Here is a 20,630-nt window from a genome sequence, read left to right as displayed (position 1 = left end):
TCCAGGCTCTGACTGACGGTCTCTCTCTCACTGCTCGGCTCACGTCTCCGCGCTCCCTCTCTACTCACGCCCACGGCTCCGCCCTCACCACTCTCTGTCTCCAGTCCAGGCTCTGACCGACGGTCTCTCTCTCGCTGCTCGACTCTCATCTCCGTGCTCCCTCTCTCCTCACGCCCACGGCTCCGCCCTCCCCACTCTCTGCCTCCAGTCCAGGCTCTGACTGACTGCCTCTCTCTCGCTGCTCGACTCTCATCTCCGTGCTCCCTCTCTCCTCACCCCCACGGCTCCGCCCTCACCACTCTCTGTCTCCAGTCCAGGCTCTGACTGACGGTCTCTCTCTCGCTGCTCGACTCTCATCTCCGTGCTCCCTCTCTCCTCACGCCCACGGCTCCGCCCTCACCACTCTCTGTCTCCAGTCCAGGCTCTGACTGACGGTCTCTCTCTCGCTGCTCGACTCTCCGTGCTCCCTCTCTCCTCACGCCCACGGCTCCGCCCTCACCACTCTCTGTCTCCAGTCCAGGCTCTGACTGACGGTCTCTCTCTCACTGCTCGGCTCTCCGTGCTCCCTCTCTCCTAACGCCCACGGCTCCGCCCTCACCACTCTCTGTCTCCAGTCCAGGCTCTGACTGACGGTCTCTCTCTCACTGCTCAGCTCACGTCTCCGCGCTCCCTCTCTCCTCACGCCCACGGCTCCGCCCTCACCACTCTCTGTCTCCAGTCCAGGCTCTGACCGACGGTCTCTCTCTCACTGCTCGGCTCACGTCTCCGCGCTCCCTCTCTCCTCACGCCCAAGGCTCCACCCTCACCACTCTCTGTCTCCAGTCCAGGCTCTGACTGACGGTCTCTCTCTCGCTGCTCGACTCTCCGTGCTCCCTCTCTCCTCACGCCCACGGCTCCGCCCTCACCACTCTCTGTCTCCAGTCCAGGCTCTGACTGACGGTCTCTCTCTCACTGCTCGGCTCTCCGTGCTCCCTCTCTCCTCACGCCCACGGCTCCGCCCTCACCACTCTCTGTCTCCAGTCCAGGCTCTGACCGACGGTCTCTCTCTCGCTGCTCGACTCTTATCTCCGTGCTCCCTCTCTCCTCACGCCCACGGCTCCGCCCTCACCACTCTCTGTCTCCAGTCCAGGCTCTGACTGACGGTCTCTCTCTCACTGCTCGGCTCACGTCTCCACGCTCCCTCTCTCCTCACGCCCACGGCTCCGCCCTCCCCACTCTCTGTCTCCAGTCCAGGCTCTGACTGACGGTCTCTCTCTCACTGCTCGGCTCACGTCTCCGCGCTCCCTCTCTCCTCACACCCACGGCTCCGCCCTCACCACTCTCTGTCTCCAGTCCAGGCTCTGACTGACGGTCTCTCTCTCACTGCTCGGCTCACGTCTCTGCGCTCCCTCTCTCCTCACGCCCACGGCTCTGCCCTCACCACTCTGTCTCCAGTCCAGGCTCTGACTGACGGTCTTTCTCTCACTGCTCGGCTCACGTCTCCGCGCTCCCTCTCTCCTCACGCCCACGGCTCCGCCCTCACCACTCTCTGTCTCCAGTCCAGGCTCTGACTGACGGTCTCTCTTTCACTGCTCGGCTCACGTCTCCGCGCTCCCTCTCTCCTCACGCCCACGGCTCCGCCCTCACCACTCTCTGTCTCCAGTCCAGGCTCTGACTGACTGTCTCTCTCTCACTGCTCGGCTCTCATCTCCGTGCTCCCTCTCTCCTCACGCCCACGACTCCGCCCTCACCACTCTCTGTCTCCAGTCCAGGCTCTGACTGACGGTCTCTCTCTCGCTGCTCGACTCTCCGTGCTCCCTCTCTCCTAACGCCCACGGCTCCGCCCTCACCACTCTCTGTCTCCAGTCCAGGCTCTGACTGACGGTCTCTCTCTCGCTGCTCGACACTCATCTCCGTGCTCCCTCTCTCCTCACGCCCACGGCTCCGCCCTCCCCACTCTCTGTCTCCAGTCCAGGCTCTGACTGACGGTCTCTCTCTCACTGCTCGGCTCACGTCTCCGCGCTCCCTCTCTCCTCACGCCCACGGCTCCGCCCTCACCACTCTCTGTCTCCAGTCCAGGCTCTGACTGACGGTCTCTCTCTCGCTGCTCGACTCTCCGTGCTCCCTCTCTCCTCACACCCACGGATCCGCCCTCCCCACTCTCTGTCTCCAGTCCAGGCTCTGACTGACGGTCTCTCTCTCACTGCTCGGCTCACGTCTCCGTGCTCCCTCTCTCCTCACGCCCACGACTCCGCCCTCCCCACTCTGTGTCTCCAGTCCAGGCTCTGACTGACGGTCTCTCTCGCTGCTCGACTATCATCTCCGTGCTCCCTCTCTCCTCACGCCCACGGCTCCGCCCTCACCATTCTCTGTCTCCAGTCCAGGCTCTGACTGACGGTCTCTCTCTCGCTGCTCGACTCTCCGTGCTCCCTCTCTCCTCACGCCCACGGCCCCGCCCTCACCACTCTCTGTCTCCAGTCCAGGCTCTGACTGACGGTCTGTCTCTCGCTGCTCGACTCTCCGTGCTCCCTCTCTCCTCACGCCCACGGCTCCGCCCTCACCACTCTCTGTCTCCAGTCCAGGCTCTGACTGACGGTCTCTCTCTCACTGCTCGACTCTCCGTGCTACCTCTCTCCTCACGCCCACGGCTCCGCCCTCCCCCACTCTCTGTCTCCAGTCCAGGCTCTGACTGACGGTCTCTCTCTCGCTGCTCGGCTCACGTCTCCGCGCTCCCTCTCTCCTCACGCCCACGACTCCGCCCTCCCCACTCTCTGTCTCCAGTCCAGGCTCTGACTGACGGTCTCTCTCTCACTGCTCGGCTCACGTCTCCGCGCTCCCTCTCTCCTCACGCCGACGACTCCGCCCTCCCCACTCTCTGTCTCCAGTCCAGGCTCTGACTGACGGTCTCTCTCTCGCTGCTCGACTCTCCGTGCTCCCTCTCACCTCACGCCCACGGCTCCGCCCTCACCACTCTCTGTCTCCAGTCCAGGCTCTGACTGACGGTCTCTCTCTCACTGCTCGGCTCACGTCTCCGCGCTTCCTCTCTCCTCACGCCCACGGCTCCGCCCTCACCACTCTCTGTCTCCAGTCCAGGCTCTGACTGACGGTCTCTCTCTCACTGCTCGGCTCACGTCTCCGCACTCCCTCTCTCCTCACGCCCACGGCTCCGCCCTCACCACTCTCTGTCTCCAGTCCAGGCTCTGACTGACGGTCTCTCTCTCACTGCTCGGCTCACGTCTCCGCGCTCCCTCTCTCCTCACGCCCACGGCTCCACCCTCACCACTCTCTGTCTCCAGTCCAGGCTCTGACTGACGGTCTCTCTCTCGCTGCCTGACTCATCTCCGTGCTCCCTCTCTCCTCACGCCCACGGCTCCGCCCTCATCACTCTCTGTCTCCAGTCCAGGCTCTGACTGACGGTCTCTCTCTCGCTGCTCGACTCATCTCCGTGCTCCCTCTCTCCTCACGCCCACGGCTCCGCCCTCATCACTCTCTGTCTCCAGTCCAGGCTCTGACTGACGGTCTCTCTCTCACTGCTCGACTCTCATCTCCGTGCTCCCTCTCTCCTCACGCCCACGGCTCCGCCCTCATCACTCTCTGTCTCCAGTCCAGGCTCTGACTGACGGTCTCTCTCTCACTGCTCGGCTCACGTCTCCGCGCTCCCTCTCTCCTCACGCCCACGGCTCCGCCCTCACCACTCTCTGTCTCCAGTCCAGGCTCTGACTGACGGTCTCTCTCTCGCTGCTCGACTCTCCGTGCTCCCTCTCTCCTCACACCCACGGATCCGCCCTCCCCACTCTCTGTCTCCAGTCCAGGCTCTGACTGACGGTCTCTCTCTCACTGCTCGGCTCACGTCTCCGTGCTCCCTCTCTCCTCACGCCCACGACTCCGCCCTCCCCACTCTGTGTCTCCAGTCCAGGCTCTGACTGACGGTCTCTCTCGCTGCTCGACTATCATCTCCGTGCTCCCTCTCTCCTCACGCCCACGGCTCCGCCCTCACCATTCTCTGTCTCCAGTCCAGGCTCTGACTGACGGTCTCTCTCTCGCTGCTCGACTCTCCGTGCTCCCTCTCTCCTCACGCCCACGGCCCCGCCCTCACCACTCTCTGTCTCCAGTCCAGGCTCTGACTGACGGTCTGTCTCTCGCTGCTCGACTCTCCGTGCTCCCTCTCTCCTCACGCCCACGGCTCCGCCCTCACCACTCTCTGTCTCCAGTCCAGGCTCTGACTGACGGTCTCTCTCTCACTGCTCGACTCTCCGTGCTACCTCTCTCCTCACGCCCACGGCTCCGCCCTCCCCCACTCTCTGTCTCCAGTCCAGGCTCTGACTGACGGTCTCTCTCTCGCTGCTCGGCTCACGTCTCCGCGCTCCCTCTCTCCTCACGCCCACGACTCCGCCCTCCCCACTCTCTGTCTCCAGTCCAGGCTCTGACTGACGGTCTCTCTCTCACTGCTCGGCTCACGTCTCCGCGCTCCCTCTCTCCTCACGCCGACGACTCCGCCCTCCCCACTCTCTGTCTCCAGTCCAGGCTCTGACTGACGGTCTCTCTCTCGCTGCTCGACTCTCCGTGCTCCCTCTCACCTCACGCCCACGGCTCCGCCCTCACCACTCTCTGTCTCCAGTCCAGGCTCTGACTGACGGTCTCTCTCTCACTGCTCGGCTCACGTCTCCGCGCTTCCTCTCTCCTCACGCCCACGGCTCCGCCCTCACCACTCTCTGTCTCCAGTCCAGGCTCTGACTGACGGTCTCTCTCTCACTGCTCGGCTCACGTCTCCGCACTCCCTCTCTCCTCACGCCCACGGCTCCGCCCTCACCACTCTCTGTCTCCAGTCCAGGCTCTGACTGACGGTCTCTCTCTCACTGCTCGGCTCACGTCTCCGCGCTCCCTCTCTCCTCACGCCCACGGCTCCACCCTCACCACTCTCTGTCTCCAGTCCAGGCTCTGACTGACGGTCTCTCTCTCGCTGCTCGACTCATCTCCGTGCTCCCTCTCTCCTCACGCCCACGGCTCCGCCCTCATCACTCTCTGTCTCCAGTCCAGGCTCTGACTGACGGTCTCTCTCTCACTGCTCGACTCTCATCTCCGTGCTCCCTCTCTCCTCACGCCCACGGCTCCGCCCTCATCACTCTCTGTCTCCAGTCCAGGCTCTGACTGACGGTCTCTCTCTCACTGCTCGACTCTCATCTCCGTGCTCCCTCTCTCCTCACGCCCACGGCTCTGCCCTCCCCACTCTCTGTCTCCAGTCCAGGCTCTGACTGACGGTCTCTCTCGCTGCTCGACTCTCATCTCCGTGCTCCCTCTCTCCTCACGCCCACGGCTCCGCCCTCACCTTTATGCTGCCTGGCCGAGTGACGTCACGTCAGCGTGCGCTGCGCACGGAACGTCTGACGTCAATCGCTGCGGCGCACAAAGCAAGGGAGAGCCTGAGCAGAGCACAACAGCGTGAGTGGCGTACTTGGAGGATTTTAGGGGGTGCTTCAGCACCCACCTGGCACCGCCCCTGGTAGTGATCATTAACACACTGTTCCCCATCCCCTTCTAGCACTTCTGACACTGTGGTTGTCCTTGATTGGATTTGGTGCACCGTATCAATTGTTATGTTTAGCATGCTTGGGGGGCCGCAATGCAAAACTTGCACTGGGGCCCACAGCTCCTTAGCTACGCTACTAACACAGGCCCTGGTACTTCTCCAGCCTCTCATACTCCTACCTGGGATGTTCCTGGGACCTGTAGGTGCCGCACTCTCCCCTAGCTTAGCAGCCATTGCCCGAGTACTCCTACCACTAGTAAGGCCACTTCACTTTCCACATGTCCACTATAACACAGGCCCTGGTACTTCTCCAGCCTCTCATACTCCTACCTGGGATGTTCCTGGGACCTGTAGGTGCCGCTCCCACCCCTAGGTTAGCAGCCATTGCCCGAGTACTCCTACCACTAGTAAGGCCACCTCACTTTCTGCATGTCCTCTATAACACAGGCCCTGGTACTTCACCAGCCTCTCATACTCCTACCTGGGATGTTCCTGGGACCTGTAGGTTCCGCTCTCTCCCCTAGCTTAGGAGCCATTGCCCGAGTACTCCTACCACTAGTAAGGCCACTTCACTTTCCACATGTCCTCTATAACACAGGCCCTGGTACTTCTCCAGCCCCTCATACTCCTACCTGGGATGTTCCTGGGACCTGTAGGTGCCGCTCCCTCCCTAGCTTAGCAGCCATTGCCCGAGTACTCCTACCACTAGTAAGACCACTTCACTTTCCACATGTCCTCTATAACACAGGCCCTGGTACTTCTCCAGCCTCTCATACTCCTACCTGGGATGTTCCTGGGACCTGTAGGTTCCGCTCTCTCCCCTAGCTTAGCAGCCATTGCCCGAGCACTCCTACCACTAGTAAGACCACCTCACTTTCCACATGTCCTCTATAACACAGGCCCTGGTACTTCTCCAGCCTCTCATACTCCTACCTGGGATGTTCCTGGGACCTGTAGGTTCCCCTCCCTCCCCTAGCTTAGCAGCCATTGCCCGAGTACTCCTACCACTAGTAAGGCCACTTCACTTTCCTCATGTCCTCTATAACACAGGCCCTGGTACTTCTCCAGCCTCTCATACTCCTACCTGGGATGTTCCTGGGACCTGTAGGTGCCGCTCCCTCCCTACCTTACCAGCCATTGCCCGAGTACTCCTACCACTAGTAAGACCACCTCACTTTTCACATGTCCTCTATAACACAGGCCTTGGTACTTCTCCAGCCTCTCATACTCCTACCTGGGATGTTCCTGGGGCCTGTAGGTGCCGCTCCCTCCCCTAGCTTAGCAGCCATTGCCCGAGTACTCCTACCACTAGTAAGGCCACTTCACTTTCCTCATGTCCTCTATAACACAGGCCCTGGTACTTTTCCAGCCACTCATACTCCTACCTGGGATGTTCCTGGGACCGGTAGGTTCCGCTCCCTCCCTAGCTTAGCAGCCATTGCCCGAGTACTCCTACCACTAGTAAGACCACCTCACTTTCCACATGTCCTCTATAACTCAGGCCCTGGTACTTCTCCAGCCCCTCATACTCCTACCTGGGATGTTCCTGGGACCTGTAGGTGCCGCTCCCTCCCCTAGCTTGGCAGCCATTGCCCGAGTACTCCTACCACTAGTAAGACCACTTCACTTTCCACATGTCCTCTATAACACAGGCCCTGGTACTTCTCCAGCCTCTCATACTCCTACCTGGGATGATCCTGGGACCTGTAGGTGCCGCTCCCTCTCCTAGCTTAGCAGCCATTGCCCGAGTACTCCTACCACTAGTAAGGCCACCTCACTTTCCACATGTCCTCTATAACACAGGCCCTGGTACTTCTCCAGCCTCTCATACTCCTACCTGGGATGTTCCTGGGACCGGTAGGTTCCGCTCTCTCCCCTAGCTTAGCAGCCATTGCCCGAGTACTCCTACCACTAGTAAGACCACCTCACTTTCCTCATGTCCTCTATAACACAGGCCCTGGTACTTCTCCAGCCCCTCATACTCCTACCTGGGATGTTCCTGGGACCTGTAGGTTCCCCTCCCTCCCCTAGCTTAGCAGCCATTGCCCGAGTACTCCTACCACTAGTAACACCACCTCACTTTCCACATGTCCTCTATAACACAGGCCCTGGTACTTCTCCAGCCTCTCATACTCCTACCTGGGATGTTCCTGGGACCTGTAGGTGCCGCTCCCTCCCCTAGCTTAGCAGCCATTGCCCGAGTACTCCTACCACTAGTAAGACCACCTCACTTTCCACATGTCCTCTATAACACAGGCCCTGGTACTTCTCCAGCCTCTCATACTCCTACCTGGGATGTTCCTGAGACCTGTAGGTTCCCATCCCTCCCCTAGCTTAGCAGCCATTGCCCGAGTACTCCTACCACTAGTAAGACCACCTCACTTTCCACATGTCCTCTATAACACAGGCCCTGGTACTTCTCCAGCCTCTCATACTCCTACCTGGGATGATCCTGGGACCTGTAGGTGCCGCTCCCTCTCCTAGCTTAGCAGCCATTGCCCGAGTACTCCTACCACTAGTAAGGCCACCTCACTTTCCACATGTCCTCTATAACACAGGCCCTGGTACTTCTCCAGCCTCTCATACTCCTACCTGGGATGTTCCTGGGACCGGTAGGTTCCGCTCTCTCCCCTAGCTTAGCAGCCATTGCCCGAGTACTCCTACCACTAGTAAGACCACCTCACTTTCCTCATGTCCTCTATAACACAGGCCCTGGTACTTCTCCAGCCCCTCATACTCCTACCTGGGATGTTCCTGGGACCTGTAGGTTCCCCTCCCTCCCCTAGCTTAGCAGCCATTGCCCGAGTACTCCTACTACTAGTAACACCACCTCACTTTCCACATGTCCTCTATAACACAGGCCCTGGTACTTCTCCAGCCCCTCATACTCCTACCTGGGATGTTCCTGGGACCTGTAGGTTCCCCTCCCTCCCCTAGCTTAGCAGCCATTGCCCGAGTACTCCTACCACTAGTAAGACCACTTCACTTTCCATATGTCCTCTATAACACAGGCCCTGGTACTTCTCCAGCCTCTCATACTCCTACCTGGGATGATCCTGGGACCTGTAGGTGCCGCTCCCTCTCCTAGCTTAGCAGCCATTGCCCGAGTACTCCTACCACTAGTAAGGCCACCTCACTTTCCACATGTCCTCTATAACACAGGCCCTGGTACTTCTCCAGCCTCTCATACTCCTACCTGGGATGTTCCTGGGACCGGTAGGTTCCGCTCTCTCCCCTAGCTTAGCAGCCATTGCCCGAGTACTCCTACCACTAGTAAGACCACCTCACTTTCCTCATGTCCTCTATAACACAGGCCCTGGTACTTCTCCAGCCCCTCATACTCCTACCTGGGATGTTCCTGGGACCTGTAGGTTCCCCTCCCTCCCCTAGCTTAGCAGCCATTGCCCGAGTACTCCTACCACTAGTAACACCACCTCACTTTCCACATGTCCTCTATAACACAGGCCCTGGTACTTCTCCAGCCCCTCATACTCCTACCTGGGATGTTCCTGGGACCTGTAGGTTCCCCTCCCTCTCCTAGCTTAGCAACCATTGCCCGAGTACTCCTACCACTAGTAAGACCACCTCACTTTCCACATGTCCTCTATAACACAGGCCCTGGTACTTCTCCAGCCTCTCATACTCCTACCTGGGATGTTCCTGGGACCTGTAGCTGCCGCTCCCTCCCCTAGCTTAGCAGCCATTGCCCGAGTACTCCTACCACTAGTAAGGCCACTTCACTTTCCTCATGTCCTCTATAACACAGGCCCTGGTACTTTTCCAGCCACTCATACTCCTACCTGGGATGATCCTGGGACCTGTAGCTGCCGCTCCCTCCCCTAGCTTAGCAGCCATTGCCCAATTACTCCTACCACTACTGGGACCACTTTTGCCTTCACTTTCCACATCTTCTCTAGTAAAACAAATAATAATTTCCTATTACCTGGAAAAGGTGGGCTCTGGTGGTCCTCAATAATGACTTCCTTGTAAAGGTCCTTGTGTCCTTCTAGATATTCCCACTCCTCCATGGAGAAATAGACGGTGACATCCTCACACCTTAAAGGAACCTGAAACACACAATGGTACAGTCACCACACAGACACGCCCCTTGTGTTACTGGATAATATCCCATAATTCCCAGCACATTTCACCACCCAGACACGCCCCTTGTGTTACTGGATAATGTCCCATAATTCCCAGCACCTTTCACCACCCAGACACGCCCCTTGTGTTACTGGATAATGTCCCATAATTCCCAGCCCCTCTCACCACTCAGGCACGCCCCTTGTGTTACTGGATAATGTCCCACAATTACCAGCACCTCTCACCACCTAGACACGCCCCTTATGTTACTGGATAATTTCCCATAATTACCTGCTCACCACCCAGACACGCCCCTTGGTTACTGGATAATATCGCATAATACCCAGCACCTCTCACCACCCAGACACGCCCCTTGTGTTACTGGATAATATCCCATAATTCCCTGCTCACCACCCAGACACGCCCCTTGTGTTACTGGATAATGTCCCATAATTCCCAGCACCTCTCACCACCCAGACACGTCCCTTGTGTTACTGGATAATATCCCAAAATTCCCTGCACCTCTCAATACCCAGACACGCCCCTTGTGTTACTGGATAATGTCCCATAATTCCCAGCACCTTTCACCACCCAGACACGCCCCCTTGTGTTACTGGATAATGTCTTATAATTCCCTGCTCACCACCCAGACACACCCCTTGTGTTACTGGATAATCTCCCATAATTCCCTGCTCACCACCCACACACGCGCCTTGTGTTACTGGATAATATCCCATAATTCCCTGCTCACCACCCAGACACGCCCCTTGGTTACTGGATAATGTCCCATAATTCCTAGCACCTCTCACCACCCAGACACGCCCCTTGTGTTACTGGATAATGTCCCATAATTCCCAGCCCCTCTCACCACTCAGGCACGCCCCTTGTGTTACTGGATAATGTCCCACAATTCCCAGCACCTCTCACCACCTAGACACGCCCCTTATGTTACTGGATAATGTCCCATAATTACCTGCTCACCACCCTGACACGCCCCTTGGTTACTGGATAATATCGCATAATTCCCAGCACCTCTCACCACCCAGACACGCCCCTTGTGTTACTGGATAATGTCCCATAATTCCTAGCACCTCTCACCACCCAGACACGCCCCTTGTGTTACTGGATAATATCCCATAATTCCCAGCACCTCTCACCACCCAGACACGCCCCTTGTGTTACTGGATAATGTCCCATAATTCCTAGCACCTCTCACCACCCAGATACGCCCCTTGTGTTACTGGATAATATCCCATAATTCCCAGCACCTCTCACCACCCAGACACGCCCTTGTGTTACTGGATGATATCCCATAATTCCCGGCACCTTTCACCACCCAGACACGCCCCTTGTGTTACTGGATATCCCATAATTCCAAGCACCTCTCACCACTGAGACACGCCCCTTGAGTTACTGGATAATGTCCCATAATTCCCAGCACCCCTCACCACCCAGACACACCCCTTGTGTTACTGGATAATGTCCCATAATACCCAGCACCTCTCACCATCCAGACACGCCCCTTGTGTTACTGGATAATGTCCCATAATTCTCAGCACCTCTCACCACCCAGACACGCCCCTTGTGTTACTGGATAATATCCCATAATTCCCAGCACTGCTCACCACCCAGACACGCCCCTTGTGTTACTGGATAATGTCCCATAATTCCCAGCTCCTCTCACCACCCAGACACGCCCCTTGTTTTACTGGATAATATCCTATAATTCCCAGCACCTCTCACCACCCAGACACGCCCCTTGTGTTACTGGATAATATCCCATAATTCCCTGCACCTTTCACTACCCAGACACACCCCTTGTGTTACTGGATAATGTCCTATAATTCCCTGCTCACCACCCAGACACGCCCCTTGTGTTACTGGATAATGTCCCATAATTCCCAGTACCGCTCACCACCCAGACACGCCCCTTGTGTTACTATAATGTCCCATAATTCCCAGCACCTCTCTCCACCCAGACACGCCCCTTGTATTACTGGATAGTGTCCCATAATTCCCAGTACCGCTCACCACCCAGACACACCCCTGGTGTTACTGGACAATGTCCCATAATTCCCAGCACCTCTCACCACCCAGACACGCCCCTTGTGTTACTGGATAATATCCCATAATTCTCTGCACCTCTCACCACCCAGACACACCCCTTGTGTTACTGGATAATCTCCCATAATTCCCTGCTTACCACCCAGACACGCCCCTTGTGTTACTGGATAATGTCCCATAATTCCCAGCACCTCACAGCACCCAGACACACCCCTTGTGTTACTGGATAATGTCCCATAATTCCCAGCACCTCTCACCACCCAGACATGCCCCTTGTGTTACTGGATAATGTCCCATAATTCCCAGCACCTCTCACCACCCAGACACACCCCCATGTGTTACTGGATAATGTCCCATAATTCCCAGCACCTCTCACCACCCAGACACGCCCCCTGTGTTACTGGATAATGTCCCATAATTCCCAGCACCTCTCACCACCCAGACATGCCCCTTGTGTTACTGGATAATATCCCATAATTCCCAGCACCTCTCACCACCCAGACACGCCCCCTTATGTTACTGGATAATATCCCATAACTCCCTGCTCACCACCCAGACACGCCCCTTGTGTTACTGGATAATATCCAATAATTCCCTGCACCTCTCACCACCCAGACACACCCCTTGTGTTACTGGATAATATACCATAATACCCAGCATCTCTCACCACCCAGACACGCCCCTTGTGTTACTGGATAATGTCCCATAATTCCCAGCACCTCTCACCACCCAGACACGCCCCTTGTGTTACTGGATAATGTCCCATAATTCCCAGCACCTCACACCACCCAGACACGCCCCTTGTGTTACTGGATAATATCCCATAATTCCCAGCACCTCTCACCACCCAGACACGCATCTTGTGTTACTGGATAATGTACTATAATTCCCAGCACCTCACCACCCAGACACGCCCCTTGTGTTACTGGATAATGTCCCATAATTCCCTGCTCACCACCCAGACACGCCCCTTGTGTTACTGGATAATATTCCATAATTCCCAACACCTCTCATCACCCAGACACGCCTCTTGTGTTACTGGATAATGTCCCATAATTCCCTGCTCACCACCCAGACACGCCCCTTGTGTTACTGGATAATATTCCATAATTCCCAACACCTCTCACCACCCAGACACGCCCCTTGTGTTACTGGATAATGTCCCATAATTCCCAGCACCTCTCACCACCCAGACACGCCCCTTGTGTTACTGGATAATGTCCCATAATTCCCTGCACCTCTCACCACCCAGACACGCCCCTTGTGTTACTGGATAATGTCCCATAATTCCCTGCTCACCACCCAGACAGGCCCCTTGTGTTACTGGATAATGTCCCATAATTCCCAGCACCTCTCACCACCCAGACACGCCCCTTGTGTTACTGGATAATCTCCCATAATTCCCAGCACCTCTCACCACCCAGACACGCATCTTGTGTTACTGGATAATGTACTATAATTCCCTGCTCACCACCCAGACACGTCCCTTGTGTTACTGGATAATGTCCCATAAGTCCCAGCACCTCTCACCACCCAGACACGCCCCTTGTGTTACTGGATAATCTCCCATAATTCCCAGCACCTCTCACCACCCAGACACGCATCTTGTGTTACTGGATAATGTCCCATAATTCCCTGCTCACCACCCAGACACACCCCTTGTGTTACTGGATAATGTCCCATAATTCCCTGCTCACCACCCAGACACGCCCCTTGTGTTAATGGATAATCTCCCATAATTCCCAGCACCTCACCACCCAGACACGCCCCTTGTGTTACTGGATAATGTCCCATAATTCCCTGCTCACCACCCAGACACGCCCCTTGTGTTACTGGATAATATTCCATAATTCCCAACACCTCTCACCACCCAGACACGCCCCTTGTGTTACTGGATAATATCCCATAATTCCCTGCTCACCACTCAGACACGCCCCTTGTGTTACTGGATAATGTCCCATAATTCCCTGCTCACCACCCAGACACACCCCTTGTGTTACTGGATAATGTCCCATAATTCCCAGCACCTCTCACCACCCAGACACGCCCCTTGTGTTACTGGATAATCTCCCATAATTCCCAGCACCTCTCACCACCCAGACACGCCCCTTGTGTTACTGGATAATATCCCATAATTCCCTGCACCTCTCACCACCCAGACACGCATCTTGTGTTACTGGATAATGTCCCATAATTCCCTGCTCACCACCGACACGCCCCTTGTGTTACTGGATAATATCCCATAATTCCCTGCTCACCACCCAGACACGCCCCTTGTGTTACTGGATAATATCCCATAATTCCCAGCACCTCTCACCACCCAGACACGCCCCTTGTGTTACTGGATAATGTCCCATAATTACCAGCACCTCTCACCACCCAGACACACCCCTTGTGTTACTGGATAATGTCCCATAATTCCCTGCTCGCCACTCAGACACGCCCCTTGTGTTACTGGATAATATCCCATAATTCCCTGCACCTCTCACCACCCAGACACGCATCTTGTGTTACTGGATAATGTCCCATAATTCCCTGCACCGCTCACCACCCAGACACGCCCTTGTGTTACTGTATAATGTCCCATAATTCCCTGCACCGCTCACCACCCAGACACGCCCTTGTGTTACTGGATAATGTCCCATAATTCCCTGCACCGCTCACCACCCAGACACGCCCTTGTGTTACTGTATAATGTCCCATAATTCCCAGCACCTCTCTCCACCCAGACACGCCCCTTGTGTTACTGGATAATGTACCATAATTCCCTTACCTCTCCAGTCAGTAGCTCTGTGATCTGGTTTGTTAATTCCAGGATTTTTTTGTTATTTTTTATTCTAGGTGATGCGAGGCACGGCTGGCTGCCATCGCTGCCCGGCTTCTTCACAACGATATAATCCTGCACAATAACATGATATATTAACTATCCACACATAGAGGAGCAACCATCATGCACTGACATCATTCCCACAATCCTTCTCTCCAGAGCGACGTCATGTAACCTCCCAGAAACCCACTCAACTCTCCGGTCACCTGTGTGTTATATTACAAGAGATAAGAGTGACGTCATGTGACCTCCCAGAATCCCCCTCACCTCTCCAGTCACCTGTGTGTTATATTACTAAAGATAAGAGTGATGTCATGTGACCTCCCAGAATCCCCCTCACCTCTCCAGTCACCTGTGTGTTATATTACTAGAGATAAGAGTGACGTCATGTGACCTCCCAGAATCCCCCTCACCTCTCCGGTCACCTGTGTGTTATATTACTAGAGATAAAAATGACGTCATGTGACCTCCTAGAATCCTCCTCACCTCTCCGGTCACCTGTGTGTTATATTACTAGAGATAAGAGTGACGTCATGTGACCTCCCAGAATCCCCCTCACCTCTCCGGTCACCTGTGTGTTATATTACTAGAGATAAAAGTGATGTCATGTGACCTCCCAGAATCCCCCTCACCTCTCCAGTCACCTGTGTGTTATATTACTAGAGATAAGAGTGACGTCATGTGACCTCCCAGAATCCCCCTCACCTCTCCGGTCACCTGTGTGTTATATCACTAGAGATAAGAGTGACGTCATGTGACCTCCCAGAATCCCCCACACCTCTCCGGTCACCTGTGTGTTATATTACTAGAGATAAGAGTGATGTCATGTGACCTCCCAGAATCCCCCTCACCTCTCCAGTCACCTGTGTGTTATATTACTAGAGATAAGAGTGACGTCATGTGACCTCCCAGAATCCCCCTCACCTCTCCAGTCACCTGTGTGTTATATTACTAGAGATAAGAGTGACGTCATGTGACCTCCCACAATCCTCCTCACCTCTCCAGTCACCAGTGTGTTGTATTACTAGAGATAAGAGTGACGTCATGTGGCCTCCCAGAATCCCCCTCACCTCTCCGGTCACCTGTGTGTTATATTACTAGAGATAAGAGTGACGTCATGTGACCTCCCAGAATCCCCCTCACCTCTCCAGTCACCTGTGTGTTATATTACTAGAGATAAGAGTGAGGTTATGTGACCTCCCAGAATCCCCCTCACCTCTCCAGTCACCTGTGTGTTATATTAGTAGAGAGAAGAGTGATGTCATGTGACCTCCCAGAATCCCCCTCACCTCTCCAGTTACCTGTGTGTTATATTACTAGAGATAAGAGTGACGTCATGTGACCTCCCAGAATCCCCCTCACCTCTCCAGTCACCTGTGTGTTATATTACTAGAGATAAGAGTGACGTCATGTTACCTCCCAGAATCCCCCTCACCTCTCCAGTCCCCTGTGTGTTATATTACTGGAGATAAGAGTGACGTCATGTGACCTCCCAGAATCCCCCTCACCTCTCCGGTCACCTGTGTGTTATATTACTAGAGATAAGAGTGACGTCATGTGACCTCCCAGAATCCTCCTCACCTCTCCGGTCACCTGTGTGTTATATTACTAGAGATAAGAGTGACGTCATGTGCCCTCCCAGAATCCTCCTCACCTCTCCGGACACCTGTGTGTTATATTACTAGAGAGAAGAGTGATGTCATGTGACCTCCCAGAATCCCCCTCACCTCTCCGGTCACCTGTGTGTTATATTACTAGAGATAAGAGTGATGTCATGTGACCTCCCAGAATCCCCCTCACCTCTCCTGTCACCTGTGTGTGATATTACTAGAGAGAAGAGTGACGTCATGTGACCTCCCAGAATCCCCCTCACCTCTCCGGTCACCTGTGTGTTATATTACTAGAGATAAGAGTGATGTCATGTGACCTCCCAGAATCCCCCTCACCTCTTCAGTCCCCTGTGTGTTATACTACTAGAGATAAGAGTGACGTCATGTGACCTCCCAGAATCCCCCTCACCTCTCCGGTCACCTGTGTGTTATATTACTAGAGATAAGAGTGACGTCATGTGACCTCCCAGAATCCCCCTCACCTCTCCGGTCACCTGTGTGTTATATTACTAGAGATAAGAGTGATGTCATGTGACCTCCCAGAATCCCCCACACCTCTCCGGTCACCTGTGTGTTATATTACTAGAGATAAGAGTGATGTCATGTGACCTCCCAGAATCCCCCTCACCTCTCCAGTCACCTGTGTGTTATATTACTAGAGATAAGAGTGATGTCATGTGACCTCCCAGAATCCCCCTCACCTCTCCGGTCACCTGTGTGTTATATTACTAGAGATAAGAGTGACGTCATGTGACCTCCCAGAATCCCCCTCACCTCTCCAGTCACCTGTGTGTTATATTACTAGAGATAAGAGTGACGTCATGTGACCTCCCACAATCCTCCTCACCTCTCCAGTCACCAGTGTGTTGTATTACTAGAGATAAGAGTGACGTCATGTGACCTCCCAGAATCCCCCTCACCTCTCCGGTCACCTGTGTGTTATATTACTAGAGATACGAGTGACGTCATGTGGCCTCCCAGAATCCCCCTCACCTCTCCGGTCACCTGTGTGTTATATTACTAGAGATAAGAGTGACGTCATGTGACCTCCCAGAATCCCCCTCACCTCTCCAGTCACCTGTGTGTTATATTACTAGAGATAAGAGTGAGGTTATGTGACCTCCCAGAATCCCCCTCACCTCTCCAGTCACCTGTGTGTTATATTAGTAGAGAGAAGAGTGATGTCATGTGACCTCCCAGAATCCCCCTCACCTCTTCAGTCCCCTGTGTGTTATACTACTAGAGATAAGAGTGACGTCATGTGACCTCCCAGAATCCCCCTCACCTCTCCGGTCACCTGTGTGTTATATTACTAGAGATAAGAGTGACGTCATGTGACCTCCCAGAATCCCCCTCACCTCTCCGGTCACCTGTGTGTTATATTACTAGAGATAAGAGTGATGTCATGTGACCTCCCAGAATCCCCCACACCTCTCCGGTCACCTGTGTGTTATATTACTAGAGATAAGAGTGATGTCATGTGACCTCCCAGAATCCCCCTCACCTCTCCAGTCACCTGTGTGTTATATTACTAGAGATAAGAGTGATGTCATGTGACCTCCCAGAATCCCCCTCACCTCTCCGGTCACCTGTGTGTTATATTACTAGAGACAGAGTGATATCATGTGACCTCCCAGAATCCCCCTCACCTCTCCGGTCACCTGTGTGTTATATTACTAGAGATAAGAGTGATGTCATGTGACCTCCCAGAATCCCCCTCACCTCTCCAGTCAGCAGGTACAGGATCTCCAGTGTCAGGTTGAATATGGTGTCATGGTCCATGCTGGGCAGGTTAGTGATCTCCTTTAGCTGCAGTCAATGTGATAGCCGAAAACTGCGGTGCAAAGTATTATACAGTTATACAGAGTAATGATAACTTACCCTAACTCTACTGTATATTACCGTATATATAATGATAATAATAGGGGGTATGGATTACACAGTATAATGTATATACAGAAAACAGAGGGGGATCTATACATACTGTACATTATATATAATGATAATAATAGGAGGGTATAGATTACACAGTATAATGTATATACAGCACACAGAGGGGGGTCTATACATACTGTATATTATATATAATGATAATAATAGGGGGGTATAGATTACACAGTATAATGTATATACAGCACACAGAGGGGGGTCTATACATACTGTATATTATATATAATGATAATAATAGGGGGGTATAGATTACACAGTATAATGTATATACAGCACACAGAGGGGGGTCTATACATACTGTATATTATATATAATGATAATAATAGGGAGGTATATATTACACAGTATAATGTATATACAGCACACAGAGGGGGATCTATACATACTGTATATTATATATAATGATAATAATAGGGAGGTATAGATTACACAGTATAATGTATATACAGCACACAGAGGGGATCTATACATACTGTACATTATATATAATGATAATAATAGGGGGGTGTATAGATTACACAGTATAATGTATATACAGCACACAGAGGGGATCTATACATACTGTATATTATATATAATGATAATAATAGGGAGGTATAGATTACACAGTATAATGTATATACAGCACACAGAGGGGATCTATACATACTGTATATTATATATAATGATAATAATAGGGGAGGTATAGATTACACAGTATAATGTATATACAGCACACAGAGGGGGATCTATACATACTGTATATTATATATAATGATAGAAATAGGGGGTATAGATTACACAGTATAATGTATATACAGCACACAGAGGGGGATCTATACATACTGTATATTATATATAATGATAATAATAGGAGGTATAGATTACACAGTATAATGTATATAAAGCACACAGAGGGGGATCTATACATACTGTATATTATATATAATGATAGAAATAGGGGGTATAGATTACACAGTATAATGTATATACAGCACACAGAGGGGGATCTATACATACTGTATATTATATATAATGATAATAATAGGGGGTATAGATTACACAGTATAATGTATATACAGCACACAGAGGAGGATCTATACATACTGTATATTATACATAATGATAATAATAGGGGGTATAGATTACACAGTATAATGTATATACAGCACACAGAGGGGGATCTATACATACTGTATATTATATATAATGATAATAATAGGGGGTATAGATTACACAGTATAATGTATATACAGCACACAGAGGGGGGTCTATACATACTGTATATTATATATAATGATAATAATAGGGGGTATAGATTACACAGTATAATGTATATACAGCACACAGAGGGGGGATCTATACATACTGTATATTATATATAATGATAATAATAGGGGGTATAGATTACACAGTATAATGTATATACAGCACACAGAGGGGGGTCTATACATACTGTACATTATATATAATGATAATAATAGGGGGTATAGATTACACAGTATAATGTATATACAGCACACAGAGGGGGGATCTATACATACTGTATATTATATATAATGATAATAATAGGGGTATAGATTACACAGTATAATGTATATACAGCACACAGAGAGGGATCTATACATACTGTATATTATATATAATGATAATAATAGGGGGTATAGATTACACAGTATAATGTATATACAGCACACAGAGGGGGATCTATACATACTGTATATTATATATAATGATAATAATAGGGGGTATAGATTACACAGTATAATGTACATACAGCACACAGAGGGGGGATATATACATACTGTACATTATATATAATGATAATAATAGGGGGGGTATAGATTACACAGTATAATGTATATACAGCACACAGAGGGGGATCTATACATACTGTATATTATATATAATAATAATAATAATAGGGGGTATAGATTACACAGTATAATGTATATACAGCACACAGAGGGGGGATCTATACATACTGTATATTATATATAATGATAATAATAGGGGGGTATAGATTACACAGTATAATGTATATACAGCACACAGAGGGGGATCTATACATACTGTATATTATATATAATGATAATAATAGGGAGGTATAGATTACACAGTATAATGTATATACAGCACACAGAGGGGGGATCTATACATACTGTATATTATATATAATGATAATAATAGGGAGGTATAGATTACACAGTATAATGTATATACAGCACACAGAGGGGGATCTATACATACTGTATATTATATATAATGATAATAATAGGAGGTATAGATTACACAGTATATTGTATATACAGCACACAGAGGGGGATCTATACATACTGTATATTATATATAATGATAATAATAGGGGGGTATAGATTACACAGTATAATGTATATACAACACACAGAGGGGGATCTATACATACTGTATATTATATATAATGATAATAATAGGGGGGTATAGATTACACAGTATAATGTATATACAGCACACAGAGGGGGATCTATACATACTGTATATTATATATAATGATAATAATAGGGGGGTATAGATTACACAGTATAATGTATATACAGCACACAGAGGGGATCTATACATACTGTATATTATA

General features: G+C 51.7%; 1 protein-coding gene across 1 annotated transcript in view; it reads right to left on the bottom strand.

Annotated features, from left to right (window-relative positions):
• LOC137535632 (oocyte zinc finger protein XlCOF7.2-like) overlaps nucleotides 1-20,630 on the bottom strand; it is a 68,178-nt gene that overhangs the window by 12,380 nt on the left and 35,168 nt on the right. Inside the window, exons 2-4 of the mRNA XM_068257490.1 lie at nucleotides 17,813-17,924; nucleotides 14,427-14,552; nucleotides 9,450-9,573 (exon numbers count right to left, since the gene is read on the bottom strand). Of these exons, the coding sequence (XP_068113591.1) occupies nucleotides 9,450-9,573; nucleotides 14,427-14,552; nucleotides 17,813-17,872 (310 nt within the window). The 5' untranslated portion in view covers nucleotides 17,873-17,924. The remainder of the gene's footprint in view (nucleotides 1-9,449; nucleotides 9,574-14,426; nucleotides 14,553-17,812; nucleotides 17,925-20,630) is intronic.

This window comes from Hyperolius riggenbachi, chromosome 10, assembly GCF_040937935.1.
Source record: "Hyperolius riggenbachi isolate aHypRig1 chromosome 10, aHypRig1.pri, whole genome shotgun sequence".
NCBI classification, from domain to species: Eukaryota; Metazoa; Chordata; class Amphibia; order Anura; family Hyperoliidae; genus Hyperolius; species Hyperolius riggenbachi.
The sequence above is the reverse complement of the archived record's forward strand: the minus strand, read 5'-3'. Positions and strand labels throughout refer to the sequence as shown.